The 17,617-nt window shown below is 36.2% G+C and overlaps 1 protein-coding gene across 1 annotated transcript in view; it reads left to right on the top strand.

Annotated features, from left to right (window-relative positions):
• The first annotated feature begins 1,498 nt into the window (after window positions 1–1,498).
• LOC104455342 (MDIS1-interacting receptor like kinase 2) overlaps window positions 1,499–17,617 on the top strand; it is a 54,180-nt gene continuing 38,061 nt past the window's right edge. The window contains 1 exon segment of the mRNA XM_039316273.1: window positions 1,499–1,642. Within this exon segment, the coding sequence (XP_039172207.1) occupies window positions 1,499–1,642 (144 nt within the window).

Genomic DNA, 17,617 nt, shown 5'->3' with positions numbered 1-17,617 from the left:
TCACCCCATTATGAGATTTGAGAATAAGCGAAAACATGCACCGGATTACTACTATTCTAGGTGGCTAGCTTTCATGAGAAAACCCACTTCCAAGAGTTTTCTATGGCATGCTATGTGGTTCCAAGTTCGTGTGGCGAGACTCACGTGTGGAGGTGTTGGCACAATCTCTCTATTGGGATTCACTGGAGCTTTGGAGTACTATCTGATTAGAGTGACTCGTCAGTATCAAGTCATGCAAGAGCTTCCCCCGGCATTGCAAGTAGATCCTCTCCAAGTCAGCTTCGTTGATGGAAGCCGAGACCATGAAGATTCCATCTCACGATCAAATCAATGTGGGACATGTGCCATCCACGAAAACTCAAGTGGCCCGAGGAGGAGTTGAAGGGTAAAGAAAGGAAGTATTATGCCTCAACTAAGAATATTCAACAACACAAGATTCCAGAAGAGCTACTTCCGAGGATACCAAAGGCGCCGTTGAAGATCACCAACCGAGCCGAGAATAAACGCCTCAAAAGGGTTGCCGAGAAAGCTCAAGAGGAGAATAAATGATTGTGCCAAATGGTGTCCTGAGTGTATATTGGTCAAGCTAGATGAAGTGCTTGAATCAATCTCGTTATTTTCATTTCTAGATTAATGTTTAGGAAGTCGAGTCTTTTACTTTCCTAGTTTATTTGTTTAGGGCATCTCAAATTTCTATTTTACTAGGCTTGTCAAAAACTCCATTAATGAATAAAAGCTCTAGACCGTTGCCATGGGTCGGCGTTTTTCATATGAGATACTTATTTTTGTTCATTTCTTTCAATTAGGTGGTAACGGATCGTCCACGCTCACCTATTATCACGCGATTAAGAGCAAGAATGGCCGAACAAACTGAAATGCGTGATCGTATCTCCTCTATGGAAGGACAACTCCGACAGTTAGCTGCCTCTATGGAGCTTATAACGACTCAAATCAAATCCCTCCAAGTCAATCCGGCTCCTGCACCCGTTCTCCCCCAGATTGTTGTCCCAAAGCAGGCAAATAAGACCTAGTTGAGTGATGACGACATGCCTGGTTTAGAAGACGACCCATTCCCAATCAATGTGGAAAAGGGTAAGCTGGTTAACATCCCCAAGATGGAGTCGGATGAATGCTTCGCGAAACTCGAAGAAAAAGTGAAACAACTGCATGAGTCACGAGCTCACTCCCCTTCGACTTGTCAGTTTACGAAAAGGTCAAGATGCCAAAGAAGTTTAAAATGCCGGAATTTGAAAAATACGATGGTACTTCCTACCCAAAATCTCATTTGCAGATGTACCACGTATGTATGGCCTAGTATGTCAAGAATGAGCCCCTCATGATCCAATCATTTCACGCGAGTTTGGCCAGACTCGCACTAAACTGGTATGTGATGAAGAATGTGAACCTTCTTGAGACCTGGAATGAGGTGGCTGATGCATTCCTCAAGCAGTACAAGTTCAACATGGACATCGCTCCTTCCTGAGAAGATCTTGAGAGGATGGAGAAAAAGAGGAGTAAGTCGTTCAAGGAGTATGCCGTGAGATGGCGAAATCTAGCTGCTCAAATCACTCCTGAGCCTACTGACAAGGAGTTAATGAAGTTGTTCATGAAGACCCTCCCGTCTCAGTTCTGTAACCGGATGGCAAGCACGTATGTTGAGAGTTTCAATCAGCCGATTCCTGTGGGAGAACAAATCGAGATGGGGATAAGGGAGGGATAGTTTGCTGAGCCATCAAGTAAAAGATTCTCTGCTAAGAAGGATAAAGAAGCCGTCGTGGATGTGAATGTCGCTTATAGCCAAGAAAGTTCCAATCATGCCTCGATGAATGCAAGGCAACAACAAACTGCTGGTCGTCAGTCATTTGCCCAAGCAAGAAGGCAATTTACCCCCCTCCCGGGATCTCCATCCTAAGTGTTGGCGATTCTCCCTATGAAAGGTTTGCTTTCTACTGAACGGAAGCGCCCTAACCGTGAAAACATGCGCAGCTACGACCTGACAAAGAAATGTGACTACCATAGTGGTGAAGTGGGGGCATTCGGCCGATGAATGTTTCACCCTCAAACACAAAATCCAAAACCTCCTAGACACGAAGGCCTTTTCGTTCCAAACCGCAGGCCAAACGTCCAAAAAAATCCGCTACCAGAGCATGAGGGTGAAACATTCATCAATCAAATGCCCCATTTTAGAATAGAAATTTTTCCTGAATTTTTTTAAAAAAATGTAAAAACTCAAAAAAATCAAATCAATTAATTTAGGTTGCTAGTCTTTTTTTTTTTTTTTTTAAATCTGGATTGCATGTTTAATTATTTGGTAATTATTAATTTCAAGAATAAAAAAAAAAAAAAAAAAAAAACATCATGCATATGGACATATTTTGCACGTCATTGCATATTAGTGTAAAATTGCATTTAGTCTAATTTTAGATAATATTTTTAATTTATTAATTTTAGGTATTTTCTTAGATAGATTGCACTTTAGAACTATTTGAATTAAGGAAAAATTTTAGTTTAAATTAGGGTTTGGTTTAGCCTAAATCCTAATACAAATTAAATAGAATCTTAATTTAGTTAGATAATTTCCACATTTTTAAAAATAAAAAATAAAAAATTGTCTTAGAGTGGATTCATTTTATTTTCTAAAATAAATTGCCCCTTTTTAGGAATAGAAATATCAAATGCACGTCATTTAATTTTTAGGCCCATTTAATTAGAAATCACCCGTTAATAGAATTAGGTCATATAGGTTGCACTTAATTATTGCATTTCTTTAGGATTTACTCTACTTATCTCAATTAGTTTAGATCATGTTGCCATGTCATGTAATTTAGGTCATGTTGCCATGTCATATTAGATTATTAGCATGCATTGCATATAGATTAAGTTCTCATTAAACAAAGTGAAAAAAAAAAAGAAATTGCGTGTTAATTAGAAATCATATCTAGGGTTGTTGATGTAAATTCTAATCTAACAACGCAGATGCTTACGCTTCTACAAGGTAAGTTCCGTAATTTTATTCATTACTTTATTGGGTGTTAAATTGGTAGTTTGTGCACCCGTATGATCACCTCACATGTTGGGGAGATAATTAAAATCAATTCAAGCTGCTTGCCAAACATTTTTTCAAAATAAAAGAGAAAGGTACCGAAAGGGCGCTAGAGAAGTCTAGTGTAACCAAGTCTCCGTATCCATAGTCTCTGGTTCGTAGGAGTAAAGTAAATCTCCCATTACTTTACTCGGGTTTCTAATCGACCCACATAAAATAGGTTAGTGGCGACTCCCAATTAAAAAAATCAATTGCATGTTAAGAGCTTGAATTTAAAGTCGCGAATTGGTATGGGCTTGAGAGAGCCCGAGTTAAGTCTAGGCTTAACAATCCATTAGCCAAACCCTAGATGGTTCACCCAAAAATTTGATCGCAATAGGGCTCAATAATTATCTACTCTCTTTTTTTTAGGACGTTAACTTTGGCGTTAGGTCGCTGGTGCTATTTATGCACCTACTCAGATTACCAATGAGACTAAGGAGATATTCAATGAACGTTAGGATGATTGGGATAGCAAGAATCACCATATTCGTACATGGTTTCAAAACACTTTGATTCCTCCTATTAGACTCTAGTTTGATTGTCTTAATACAACAAAGGAAGCATGGGATATGTTTGTCAGCCAATATGCTATCTCAAATATTGTCCATCAGTATCAGTTGTTAGGGAATCTGCATCACATGCATCAAGAGATAGATCGGTCTATTAATGATTTTTATTCCTCCATGCATTCTTTCTAGGATCAAATAGCATTATATTAACCGTAATGGGACATGTATCTCAATGCTTGCAAGTTTGCTAATATCGTGATTGCATCCGTGTTATGCAAAATTTTATGGCACTTAATGATGAATTTGAATCTATGCAAGCTTCACTTCAATATCAAGATCCATTACCTTGTCTTGAGGTAGTTGTTTCAAAGTTGTTGATTGAGGAGACTTGACTTATCTTGAAGGCACAACACTCTTTGTCCTTGCCTACAAACATGATGCTTGCCACTCTAGGTTCTTCCTCCTCACGTAGACAATATCGTACGAATTGTCATCGATCCGGTCACTTGCATCCAATTGTTATCGAGAACAGCCCAAGCAACTTATATAAGGACAGACAATCAATCCCAGACAATCAATCCCGGTATAGACATCCACCTTAACTTGCACACCAATCCTCTGTTGCTATCATTGAGAATTCCACTAAAGACTCATATGTTACTCTATCACTAGAATATCTTTGTTCTATTGTTTGAGAATCTTGTACTTTTCTCGCTCCTTCGTTCCTAGTACTTCTGCTCTATCAATCGCTCCATGTTCTCCCAATTCATGATCCTTTGATTTTGCCTGTTGTAATCTCATGACTTCTAATTACAATTTATTTAAGTCAAAATCGTTCACTTCACAAGTATATATTATTAATATAGTTGATAACCCACAAATGATAGTTAGCCATATAGGGAACATTTCAACGTTAAAATTGTCCTTAGCTTACACCTTCTTAGTTCCTAAGTTCTCTTTAAATTTGAAATTTGTTGGACAATTATGTGAACATGATTTTGACATTCATTTCTCTATAAATGTTGTCTTGTCCAAGATCCACAGACAGGACAGAGAATTGGGACAAGCTGTAAAGTGGAAAGTTTGTTTGAGATTGTTTCCTTACTACTTCGGAGCTCTTTTATTGGTTGTGTTGCCATAGTTTCATCTAAAACTAGGCATTCTTGCTTGGGTCATGCTTCTTTCTCTAGATTGGATCTTTTGGTTATCAATTGTAATCTAGGTTTTGTTGACAAAAAATATATGATAGCTTTTTTTGTAAGTTGAGAAAACATCATGTCTTACCGTTTGATATTGGTGGCTCTGTCTCTTATGCTCGATTTGATCTTACTCCCTTTGATAGTTAGTGGCTAGCTCCTACTCCAACCAAGTGAGGTTTTGTTATTTACTGATTTTATTTTTTTTATATAAAATTTTTGGTTATACATTACTTTATCTTATGTAAAATCAATCTAAACTCACTTACATCCATAGTGAATTTGTTGTCATAGTCAAAATACAATTTTCTCAAGATATTGAGGTTTTCTATATTGATAATGCCATGGAATATAAAGATAAAGAGTTTCTTTGAATTATTTCTCAAAATGGTACTATCATTCATGCTTCTTGTCAAAGAACTTCCCAACAAAGTGGTCAAGTAGAGCGTAAACATAGGTATATCTTAGACGTTGTACCACTCTTTTTATCTTAGCCTCTTGTTTAGAACAATTTTAGAGAGAAGCTAGTCATACCGTTGTATATATTGTTAATCATATTTTGTTACTTATGATGTATCTCTTCAAGAGTGCTTGTATGGCATTGTATGATCTTCTTCAAGTGTTTGGTAGTGCATGTTTTGTGCATGTACTTCTTAATGAATGCACAAGATTAGAACCCCATGCTTGCTTATGTTGCTTCCTTGGGTATGATGTTGAGCATAAATGGTATAGATGTTGGGATCCTATCTTTAATCTTCTACACTTGTATCATGATGTTACCTTTTGAGAAGACAAGATGTTCTCATCTCTCCGTCCTTTTGAGTCATCTCCAGTCATTTGCTTCTTCACCAATCCTTCAGTAGAACTATTTCCTGAAGATGAGACACTTGCATCTTCATCTTGTGAGTTGTCTTCTTCTAATGTTGATATAGTTACATTTGGCAATTCCATTTTGGCAGATCATGAGATGTCTATGCCATCCACTGATTCTTCACCTTTAGTGATACCTTCTTCTCCTATTCACCGCTTCACCCGTGTAAGTCAACCTTCTATTTGGCTTCATGATTTTCATTGTTTTTGTACCATTATTTCTTTTCATGAGCCTCGCATATATGGAGAAGCTTGTAGATATCCTTTTTGGCAGCAAGCAATGGTGGATGAATTGCAAGCATAAGACAAATCTCATACTTGAGATTTTGTTGATTTGCCTCCTATAAAGTCTGCTATAGGTTGTAAATTGGTATATAAGATCAAAACTAAGACAATGGTACAGTGGAATGCAACAAAGCTCAACTAGTAGTAAAAGGTTGTACTTAGAAGTATGGGATTAACTATGATGAGACATTTGCTCCAGTCGCATGACTTACAAGTATTCGAAGTATTCTTCTTGTCACATCTATTAAGCGGTAGCCTCTATTCCATATGGATGTTAAAATGCTTGTATTAATTGCAATCTTATTGATGAAATATATGTGTGTGTGTGTGTATGTGTGTGTGGGTATATATCGAACCTTCTATTGAATACACTACTTTAAACAAAGTGTGTCAATAAGGTCGAGGGTTATATGAATTAAAGCAAGCTCCTAGTGCATGGTACTCTAAGTTCATTTTCACCACGAAACACCTTGGATTTCAATGCAGCCCTTATGACAACATGACCTTTGTTCAACGGACGTCTCATGGATATATTTTGTTTCTTTTATATTTAGACAATACGGTTATCATTGGCGTGATCATACTGGAATTACAAAAGTCCAGCAATATCTCAGTCAACAGTTCAAAATGAAAAATCTTGAGCAACTCAATTATTTTCTAACTGTGGAGGTTACTTTTGATTCCTTTAGCTATTATCTTTTTGAAGTTATGCTACTGATCTTCTTTCGTAAGTGAACTTAGTGAAGACAAGACTACTACAACTTTTATTGAGACTCAAGCCAAATTAATGACAAATATGGGACTTTTCTTCCAAATCCTATTATTTATCGACAGCTAGTTGGCAGCCTTATATACCTTACTACCACTCATCCTAACACAGTTTGCATTATTTACCTTTTGAGTTAGTTCATGACCGTAACATGAACCACTCATTTTGCAATTGTTCTTCGAATTCTTTTGTGTCAAGGGCACCTTATTTCATGATCTTCACTTTTATGCTCAATCTAACTTAAAGTTGAAAGCTTATTATGATGCCGACAAGGCTGGAGACTCTTTTGATCATCGCTCCACTACTAGCTACCGCTTCTTTTTCTAATTAACTCACTTATCTCACAACATAACAAGAAACAGATTATTATGGCTGGATCTAATATCAAAGCAAAATATATCATGCTCTTGCTTATATAACAACACAATTGTTGTGGTTGCAATGGTTATTGCAAGACATGGGTGTCCGTCATAACGGTGGAACTGTACTTTTTTTGTGACAAGTGAAGTGTTATCCAAACAGCACATAATATTGTTTTCCATGAGCACCCCAAATATATTAAAATAGTCTATCTTTTCATATGCTCTCACATGCTTCTTGGCACAACTTGTCTCATCTGCACTTCATCAGTCAATCAAATTGCTAATGTTCTTCACTAAGGCTCAACCACTTGAGTGTTTTCATGATTTTTTTTCCTCCAAAATCAAGTTGACTTCTTCCATGTCACATTGAGTTTGAGAGAGGTGTTAGAAATATATTTTCTAATTTTGTGTATCTCTTCGATTGTAATCCTAGTTGATTCTCATTGTTATTGTAATATTATGTTACTATACAAAGCCATTAAGTAAAGTTCATAAATAGGCTCTTGCATAGTACATTGAAATATACATAAATTTCTTTAATTCACTTTTCCGCATTTTTTCTAACTAACCAAATGAAGCACATGGTGGTCACTTTTGTCCCTTCTAAATGGCCTATCCTTGCTATTTGAGAAAAGTCAAGTGCATCTCCCAATTTTTGTCCTTACTTCTTGTCTCAATACTTAACTTTCAAAATTTCCAATCAGATTTGTGACAGTCGAAGTGATTTTAGATGTATCTTCATCAAAAACCATAAAAAAGAGATTTCAATCTCAAAAGACAATTCATAAATCTTATCACAAGAAGATTTATTGTCTTCAAAACACTTGCAATTTTACCCATCAAATGGGTTGACAATTATCAGAGCACTAACACCATTAACATGAACTTAAACTTGTGCACATTCGTGTATAGGATCTGGCTTTTCTCCCTTGATTATGAATGTGAGGTTCTCCAATAGAAAGGTTGATATATTTTGATAACTCTCTCGAATAAAATACCCACTAAGAGGCCCCCAGTCTCAAAGGTGAAAAGGATTTAGTGCAACTATTTTCCATACAATTAATCATTAATTGAGCAAATGCATATTGCTATATATATATATGTGTGTGTGTGTGTGTGTGTCTTTCTTCAATGTTAAAATCATAGTGGCAAAATTATCTAGCCCTCATCCCATTAAATTTTTGTCTTCTTCCTCATAATTTGATATTTGCTTTGATTATTTTATCCATTTTAAATTCACACGTTAGTTAACATTAATTATCTTATCTTCCACTCGTCCGTCCTTTATTTATTTTTATTTTTATTATGTTCCTTTTGTTAGGCATTTCAAATAATGTTACTTAACTAATGAGAAATTTACATTGGAAATTCAAAACCACGTGGGAAACATGCTCTAAGTCTTGAATCTTTTTGAAAAGTGGCAATATAGTCCTTTCGATCATCATTTTTCTCCCAATTTTTCCTTTTCAACAACCTCTAAACACCTACTTTGAAACCTTTCTACAAGTTATCGCTTAAAGTGATCCCCGATTGTCGGCCACCATAAATTTCCATAATTTTGACCGTGGCTTGGGGTGCATTCATCTTTGTGGCACGACATGTTGCTCAGAAAGAGAATTTATTGACTTGCAAGAGTCCTTATTTGAGAGAACATTCATCAATCCTAGTTGTTAGTTTACCCACTTTCAGGGTACAGTCCAACGGGTACAGCGGGCTATTGGCCCTTTTTCTTTGGATGGAAGTGTAGGATTTGATTGATTGGTCTATATATATTGACCCCTTTATAAAAAAGGTTGAGCATAAATAAAGACTTCAAATTGATAATATTAAAAGGTTGAGCATAAAAAAGACTTCAGATTGACTAAGCTCTATTTCTAGATGGTTAAATAGTTTTCTTTAAACATATATGCATAAAGATTGATAATTGACGGCAATCTCATGTTCCAAAGCTGCAAGCTTTTGAAATCGCGTCTATGGTCAATAAACTTGAAATCCTCTCAATTTACATGCTTTAGATAATGTAGATGATGCAATGCACAATAGAAAAAGAGGGAAAAAGGTAATTGTTACCTCAATTAGCTATCTTTATTAAATAAATTAGGAACACGAGTTCAAAGGTCCAATCACACAATTAGCTCTCTTAAGAACATACTACATTATGAAATTGATTGTTATAGCGATTTTACAGGAGATGGTTGGATGAATTTTGGTTCTTCCATTTGTCTGTTATGTTCTTCCTTGTGGTTATAAAAAGAAAATAGAAAAAAATTTAGATCTTTTCCTTATATAAATTTTATTTCGATTTAATTTTTTTAATTTACAAAAATTTTGACAACATTAATGTGAATGTGCTGACGATGCAAGATGATGGCTGAAAAATAACATTGGTCACTTTGTTAATGCGTTGAGTTATTTGGGTGGACTATTGTTAGTAATTTCTTATTTGCTGATTTTTTCTCGTTTTCTATTTAAAATTAGTTAATTTCTTTTAGTACGTTATTTTCTATATTCGAGAAAATTTCCTAGAATTGGAGTTCCAGTTGGGTTAAGATTGTTTTGGTTCTATGATAGGTATTATCCCTAAACATGTATTGTAGAAAAATGGGTTAATATAGGTTCATTTGGGTTGGACCTATTTTGACTCACCCAAACCTACCCTATACACCAATTTTACTAGTCTACTCACAGTTTAATAACAGAGACATAGAATATATAGTCTGATACGCCACCTTTGAAAGAGTATGGGTCTTTTAAATTGGCAAAAGGAGATTATATACAACTCCACATGTGACAATATGATTTTCTACTTCTGTTTTCAATTGAATAAATCAGGCTTTTCATCGACGTGTCTATAGCGCTATTCTCCGAGCTGATCACTCGCGAGGTAACTAGACTAGTTGGGGAAGCTATTAAAGAATTTTGATGCAACGGACTTGAGAATTCGACCAGAAATCGATTGCTCAATCGTGTTAGTCTGCAAGAGTCATTGCAACACAGTCGAAAATCTTTGAGGGATTGGAAATAGGTCGATGCGATTGAGATATGTAATTAGGTATGGGTGATTCCATTTAATCACAAAATTCTTGTCAATCGACACTAAACCGATTTTTTTGTCGTTTTGGTACCATGTGCTCGTATTTGAAACCTTGAGATTCACACGAAAATCGAGGGTTGCTAGTGGATCGGAGATACACATTGTGGTTCGAAAATAATCAGCCATGGGTTATTTGCACTGAAAATTCCCAAAAACTACCCGATAATTTAGGTCGCGCTAAAACCACGTTTGACCGAATTTAACTGTGAAATTTATTCCGATTTTAGAAAATTGAGAACCTTAATGTGTCACAATTAATCCCAGGGATGTTGCATATTTCCAAGAATTATTGACGACGGGACTTGTAGAGAAAAATACAAATGCAGCAATTTTAAAAGAATAAAGGAAAGGCCATTTATTAAGTAGGATGTTGGGTCTTTAGTATGGAACAATTAGAGAAGAATTATAAGTGACTAATAGGGGACTTGACTCTATTAACTCAAGTGATAAATTGGTAAAGTGGAAAAGGAAAAGTTATGGGAATTAGCCCAAATTCGGATGCTCGCACTTTTACATTCCACCACCTTTTGATCTCTTTTGGAAGAGATAAGTGTGTTCAAGCAAGGTTGCCCCCATGAGAAGGATAAGAACCAATTTTTCCATGGAAAAAGTACTAAAGCTCTTGTGGAAAAACAAAAAAAGGTTGTGGAATTGTCAGAGGAGGGACCCTCATGGTCCTTTTTCCTCCCTCTCGTTTCCCCCTCCGTGCAATCCCCTTCCCCTTCTTGGCACCATACAACTACTCTCTTCTCTCTCCCCCTTTCTCTTTCTTTCCCTTTCCTTTCTTTTTTCTCAGCTGAAAAGCTTGTCGTTTCTTTTCCCTATCTCTTTTTTCTTCCACATGTATTTCTTCTCCCTTGCTGACGTGCGCCTGTCTCCTTCTTTCCCTTTTTGTTCCTTTTCTTTTTCCCTTTTCTTTTTCAACTGTGCAAGATGTTGTTTTCTTCTTCTTTAAACGCACAATCTCCGTTCCTGCTCCCTCTTGGACGACAAACCAGAGACTAAGAAAATGGAGGAAGGTGTGGTCTTGACGTTACAAAATTCCTAGAACTGCAAAAACTTCGACCCAACTACCATTATGTTTATTATTAATATAACTTGGAGTCCAAGTGGCAACGAAGCTTCCTCACCAGCAAGAGAAATGTCCAGCCAACCAAGCTACACTTTTTCCTCCCTCTACAAAAAAATTTGTGACTCCCTGTGTTGCTGTTACGGTCGCCCAACAGCACCTCTAGCTGCTGTTTCAGCTACAACTCACCATCAAAGGACTCAAGGCTTGTCTATGTGCTGCTGTCCAAGTTGTCTCCTAAATCTAGATTAGGGGCCATGTACCCTTATTTAGGAGTTCCTATACAAAAAAAAAGAAGGGTAGATGATGTTATACATGGATGGGTGTTGGTTAGGAATGTTAGAATAACCATAGAAAAGCTTAGTTATGGTTTAGATGGCAAGATAAACACCATGGATGAGGATTCAGCCAAGGACAGAGGCGGGTTTTTGAAACAGTTTCCTGGACGTGCGCGTTTTGTGGAAAAACAAAAAAAGGTTGTGGAATTGTGAGAGGAGGGACCCTCATGGTCCTTTTTCCTCCCTCTCATTTCCCCCTCTGTGCAATCCCCTTCCCCTTCTTGGCACCATACAACTACTCTCTTCTCTCTCCCCTTTCTCTTTCTTTCCCTTTCCTTTCTTTTTTCTCAGCTGAAAAGCTTGTCGTTTCTTTTCCTATCTCTTTTTTCTTCCACATGTATTTCTTCTCCCTTGCTGACGTGCGCATGTCTCCTTCTTTCCCTTTTTGTTCCTTTTCTTTTTCCCTTTTCTTTTTCAACTGTGCAAGTTGTTGTTTTCTTCTTCTTTAAACGCACAATCTCCATTCCTGCTCCCTCTTGGACGACAAACCAAAGACTAAGAAAATGGAGGAAGGTGTGGTCTTGACGTTACAAAATTCCTAGAACTACAAAAACTTCGACCCAACTACCATTATGTTTATTATTAATATAACTTGGAGTCCACGTGGCAACGAAGCTTCCTCACCAGCAAGAGAAACGTCCAGCCAACCAAGCTACACTTTTTCCTCCCTCTACAAAAAATTCGTGACTCCCTGTGTTGCTGTTACGGTCGCCCAACAGCACCTCTAGCTGCTGTTTCAGCTACAACTCACCATCAAAGGACTCAAGTTTCCTGGACGTGCGCGTTTTGCTAATTTTGTAGACGGCTCTCTGTTGTGATTTTGAAGAAATTTCCTTCTTAAGAAATATTTTAAACATCTTAAATATTAATATATATTTTTCTCGTAATTTTTGGAAATTAAAAAGATGACAATTTTAACTACGTCATCCCTTAAGCAGAAATCTGGACAGTACTATATACCTTGACCTGTTATGATTCCACGGGCTGTTACCTACCTTTAGAGGTCGAATTTCCAATTGGTTTATTTAGGAAAGTTGTTTTTTTGTAACTTCTAGTTTAACATACTCGAATTTCAAATCAAACGGACCAAATTTCGACCCAAAACCGAACTGATTTTGATGAATCAGACTCTCTGGAACTAGACCGGATTTTTGAGCTGGATGGAGAGAATTTCTGGGCTGAATCCAAAAGGATCTGGATCTGGGTGTCTTCATGAAAAATGTTTTTTTATGTGTCATCTAGCATGTTTCCAATTTTGAGAATTTTTCGAGCTCATATGAGTGGGGTTCTGACTTCGAATTTGAGAGAGCATAATTGGACAATTTCCTGTCAATTCGGGTTAGTAAGAATGTATGTTTGTTTTGAAGTGTTCTTGCTGTAAAATTGTCTAATTGATGCTGTAAATGATATGTGTGATTGATTATTGGAGTGTAACATTGAATAAACGTATTCCTGACATGAGATTCTGTCACGAGCCTTTGGGATCGGGTGATGCTCCTTCGGGAATGCCCCAAGTCAATGGATGCCGGTCACAGTGGATGTTGGACCGATGCTCCTAATTTGGAATGCCATCTAGATGTAGACGTTGACGCGCTCAACGGTGTGAGGCAATGCCCGATTATGTCGGACAATTGTTGTCTGTTAAAATTAGCCATGGCCACTGAACTGATATATGCGTCCTTATCTGTCTATATGTCAAAGTATTAGATTGCTATATGATGTCAATATTTTATTGTGTGATTGGATGCCACTAACGTGCAAGAAAGTGTGAGTGATAAGAAAGTATAAGAAATGTGATTAGACTGCATGTTGTGTGTACCCTTTCCCTCATCGGGATTTAGGGGATTGACTTGCTGAGATGTGATCTCACCCCTTAGTGGGCTAACATTTTCAGGTCCCTAGATGGAGGGTGGACAGGCAAGAGGCAGAGGTCTACAGGCAGTGGAGTACGGATGTCTTGGTAGCTCCTACTAGATAATGACGAGTCTGCCATCGGTCTGGATAGTGGGTGACCACTCAACCTAGTCTATTGAAGAGTCTGGCAGGGTTGTACATAGAAACCTGACCCCATAGACGAAGAGCTCAGAGCGTAGTTAGTCTAGAAGCTTTTCATCTTGAAACACTCCATGTTTTGTTAGACTCTTCTATACTTGAATGCTATAGTAAGAATAAGTGCGGTTTGTAAGACGTGTGATTTGTAAAAATATAATCCTATGTTTGCTATCTCGTTTCTGTGTTGTTGGGAGAATATGATTTCGCTTCCGCATGCTTGATAATCAAATGGGTCGGCAACAGGTTTTGGGATGTTGCAAATATTTATATCAACCACAGAGGGATGTGCATGTATTCAGAGTCGGGTCGTGACACCACATGTGCACGCTAAGGCAATGTGACACTTTGTTCCTAAAACCACTTTGATTTAATTAGTTATTGGTGCATTAGAAGTTAGGCATAAATTGCAATTTTGGTGACTTGATCTACTAATCATACCCATTTATTAAGGATGAGCATGGTTTCAGAGTAGAACCTAGAACCTGAGAATAGAACTAGTAAGAATTTATAGGTTCCAGGTTTCAAGATATACAAGATAAGTTTTAGGTTCCAAAAAATGAAAAATATATTTCGATGGATAGGTTCCAGATTTTAGTTGGAAGAGCCTAGAACTTGGAACCTACAACCTCCAACCCGTAACCTAAAACCTAGGCCAAGTTTTAATATTTTGCTTAGTCCATGTCTTTGCACGATCCCATGATATCCATGCTGTTCAGTGATGAATTTATAATGTAGAATCACAAGTTTGAATTTATATCTTATGATTAAGACTTTTACTTTATTAATTTTTATATTTTCGTTTATCTAAAAATAAGTTATGGTTAGTAAATTGCAGTAGCAAATAGTGATCATTAAAGGTTTTAATTCTTTGCAATCATTCAATGAGTAATATAGGTGGAACTTGCATAAACCCTACAGGATAGGTTCCAAGTTTTATGGTATGCGGGTAAGTTCTAGATTCCAAGAAATGAAAAACCTATTCCAACGGTGAGATTCCAAGTTTTAGGTGGAATCAGTATGAAACCTAAAACTGTTCACCACTACTATTTATTAATTAAGCTTTCATACTTTATGATTAACCATTCCTATATTATTTTGGTGACATAATTCCCACCCTCCATATGACTAAAAATATTTCGTTTATACATGATAGACCGAATGACCCTTGATGGATTCCACATTCATGCATTTTCCCTCAATTTAGTTATTTTCTAATGCGATTCCCTTCAATTGTTGTTAGAAAATAATAAATAAATATTTTCTTAGTCAATCCAAAATAAATGAAATTATACTCTGATGAAAAAAAAATTCTTTTACATTAGGCATTATTTTTATTTTTAAAGAAATTGTTTGTATATAGATTTTCTGCGTTTCTACATGGAAATTAATTGAGAAATATCCTCAACAAGAGGAAAAAATCTTAAAATTTCTCTACTAGACAAAGTTACTAATATGTATGGAAGTGAAAAGGAAAACAAAAAGAGAAGACAAGATAGTTTTTTTTTTTTTTTTTGGTAAAGAAGATAGGTTTTTGATATGCATGATAATAACCGCTTCAATTATATTAAGTGGGCGGACCCAAAAAAATATATATTAAGTGGATGCTGTATAAAACTATAAAAACTAGAAAGAAAAGGACAATGCGTAAATTGCAGTCCACTACTTTGAGTTTCAATTGAATAATAAAAGGCAATTTCATTAACGAAAATGGAGTGGATTTAGTCATATAGAATGCAAGCCTCGCCCAATATGTAATTGTCAAACAAGAGTTTTACTGGGAGGAGCATGGGGACCCACATGGTAAATTGTGATTAATTGTCCTAAATCAATCAAGACAAAACATGTAATGATGCAACATAATCTGAAGAAAATAAACTTTAGTAAGCAAAGTAAAATAAATCATAAGTCCGGAATACTTACATCTCAAATGAGACATGGGAATCGTGCATCTAGTTTTTGATCGACAATTTGCCTTAAACTAGGAATAGTCAAACATTTTCTCATTATTCGAAATTTTTTATTAAATATGAGTAGATCCACATAATCAATCTGAAGCTAGATTTGTAATGCAATGTAATCATATGGGCTTTGCTATTGGGCCACTGTAAGAGTAAACAGCATGTTATGAGTCATAAATTTTTAAAGGAGTGAATGTCACAACAATTCATAATTAATTGCTATTGTTTTTACCCAAAATAGATTATTAATATCACAATAAATACCACCGCCCGCAGTGGCGCAATTGGCTTCGTGCTCCCTCCCCATCACGAAAGGGAGGAGTTTGAATCTCAGAGGCGTCGCGTTCGCGCGACTCAAATGCTGCTGGGTATGTGGTGGTGGCTCAGTCCACCCCGGGTTTACGTCTAGGCTGCCGGCTGACGGCGGTTCCCCGGTCATCAAAAAGAAAAATCACAATAGATTAAAGAAAGTCACCTAAGTATTTCTTTAATTGTATAAAAGGCTAAGATAATGTCCATATAAACATGTAAAGCTAAAGGCCCGGCTATAAATACTAATTGACTCGGGCTGGCTCTGGTTAAAATGCCAAGATAGGTAAAAAAATTTGCAATTATTTCAAAGCCAAAAACTGCTTTCGTTAATTCTAAATGAAATTCTTCATAATTGTACATACCATCGACCTCTATGTAGTGGTTCTTGATGAATTTTTGTCCCCCTTTTTTCAACAAATTCCAATTAAATTCAAGTATAATTTATTTGACATAAAAGTGGTTTAGCTGGATAAATGAATAGTGTGTCTAGGAAAATTGCTCGGTTATATAATTCATGGCAATATTACTAGCCCCATGTTATTTAATTGATATTGTCCTTGTCCTTTTCCTTATTGCCCTCGTTTCCCAAATGTTATACTAAGGCTCATTTTCAATAACAGTCTATGTCTAGTTATTTTTGTTATTAATGAAAATATTTTTTATTCATTAATTTTTTTTAAACAACCCAAATAATCAATTTTAGAAGAAAAAAATCGATAATTAATTTTCCATGAAATAAATGTGTACCCATACATATTATTGGTCTTTGTTAATTTTGAGATAAGCAAGCAAATATCATCTACTTGAATCTATGTTTACATTAGCCTTTTTTTTTTTTTGGTCGAATTACATTAGCTTGTTTGCCTTCCTTTGATTAGGAACAACTGAACAAGAAATGACAAAATCCAATCCAAAAGAGATGCGAGTTTAGGACTAATTTAAGCAATTGCCAACTATCTCTTTTAATTTGCATTCCCAATGTATGGGGTGCAATTAGAGTTAATTACAATTAATATAATTTATAATTAACCTAATCCTATATAGTAATTACGAACATAATTAATTATTTTCTAACACCCTTGGTGCACGCAAGAAATGTCAAAGTCACTTAGGGGGTCAAATTAATACCTATTAACGGCCTTGCTGAGGTTTTGTCCACCACTTTCAAGATGGTGCATTGATCCGCCATGCTTTTTCTCCTGTGCCGTCCTTGATAAGTCGGATTTAACTGGAAGGACTTGTGTGCAGTAATATCTTATTTATTTTTGACTCTGCCGTGATTAATGGTACAAATGAATTTCCTCCCTTTTTATTATATCCTTGGTTTAAAGTTTTTCAATTTGTTTTCCTAATCAAGTAGGTTAAGCGATGTTGAACTAATTGATTGGTGATTAGCCAAAAGAAGTGCATGATGGGCCCTTGTGTCCCCTCTTTATGGCCTGTCCTTATAATTTGAGAAAAGTTTAGTGCATTGCTCCAATTCCGTTCTACTTCTTGTCGCATTACTAAACTTTCGAAATCAACGATTGGATTAGTGACAGTTCAGATCAGGAATAATCAATTTTAGGATTGATCGGTTTCCCACCCTGAAACTGAAACCAGACCAGCTATTATAGTATGAAATTGACACTCGAATGGATGTCTATTACAATTAAAGAAGCAAATATTTTTATAGATAGATTCAATCATTTAGTCATCTGAGCAAAAATCTCAAAATC

This window comes from Eucalyptus grandis, chromosome 1, assembly GCF_016545825.1.
Source record: "Eucalyptus grandis isolate ANBG69807.140 chromosome 1, ASM1654582v1, whole genome shotgun sequence".
Classification (NCBI taxonomy): Eukaryota; Viridiplantae; Streptophyta; class Magnoliopsida; order Myrtales; family Myrtaceae; genus Eucalyptus; species Eucalyptus grandis.
The sequence above is the reverse complement of the archived record's forward strand: the minus strand, read 5'-3'. Positions and strand labels throughout refer to the sequence as shown.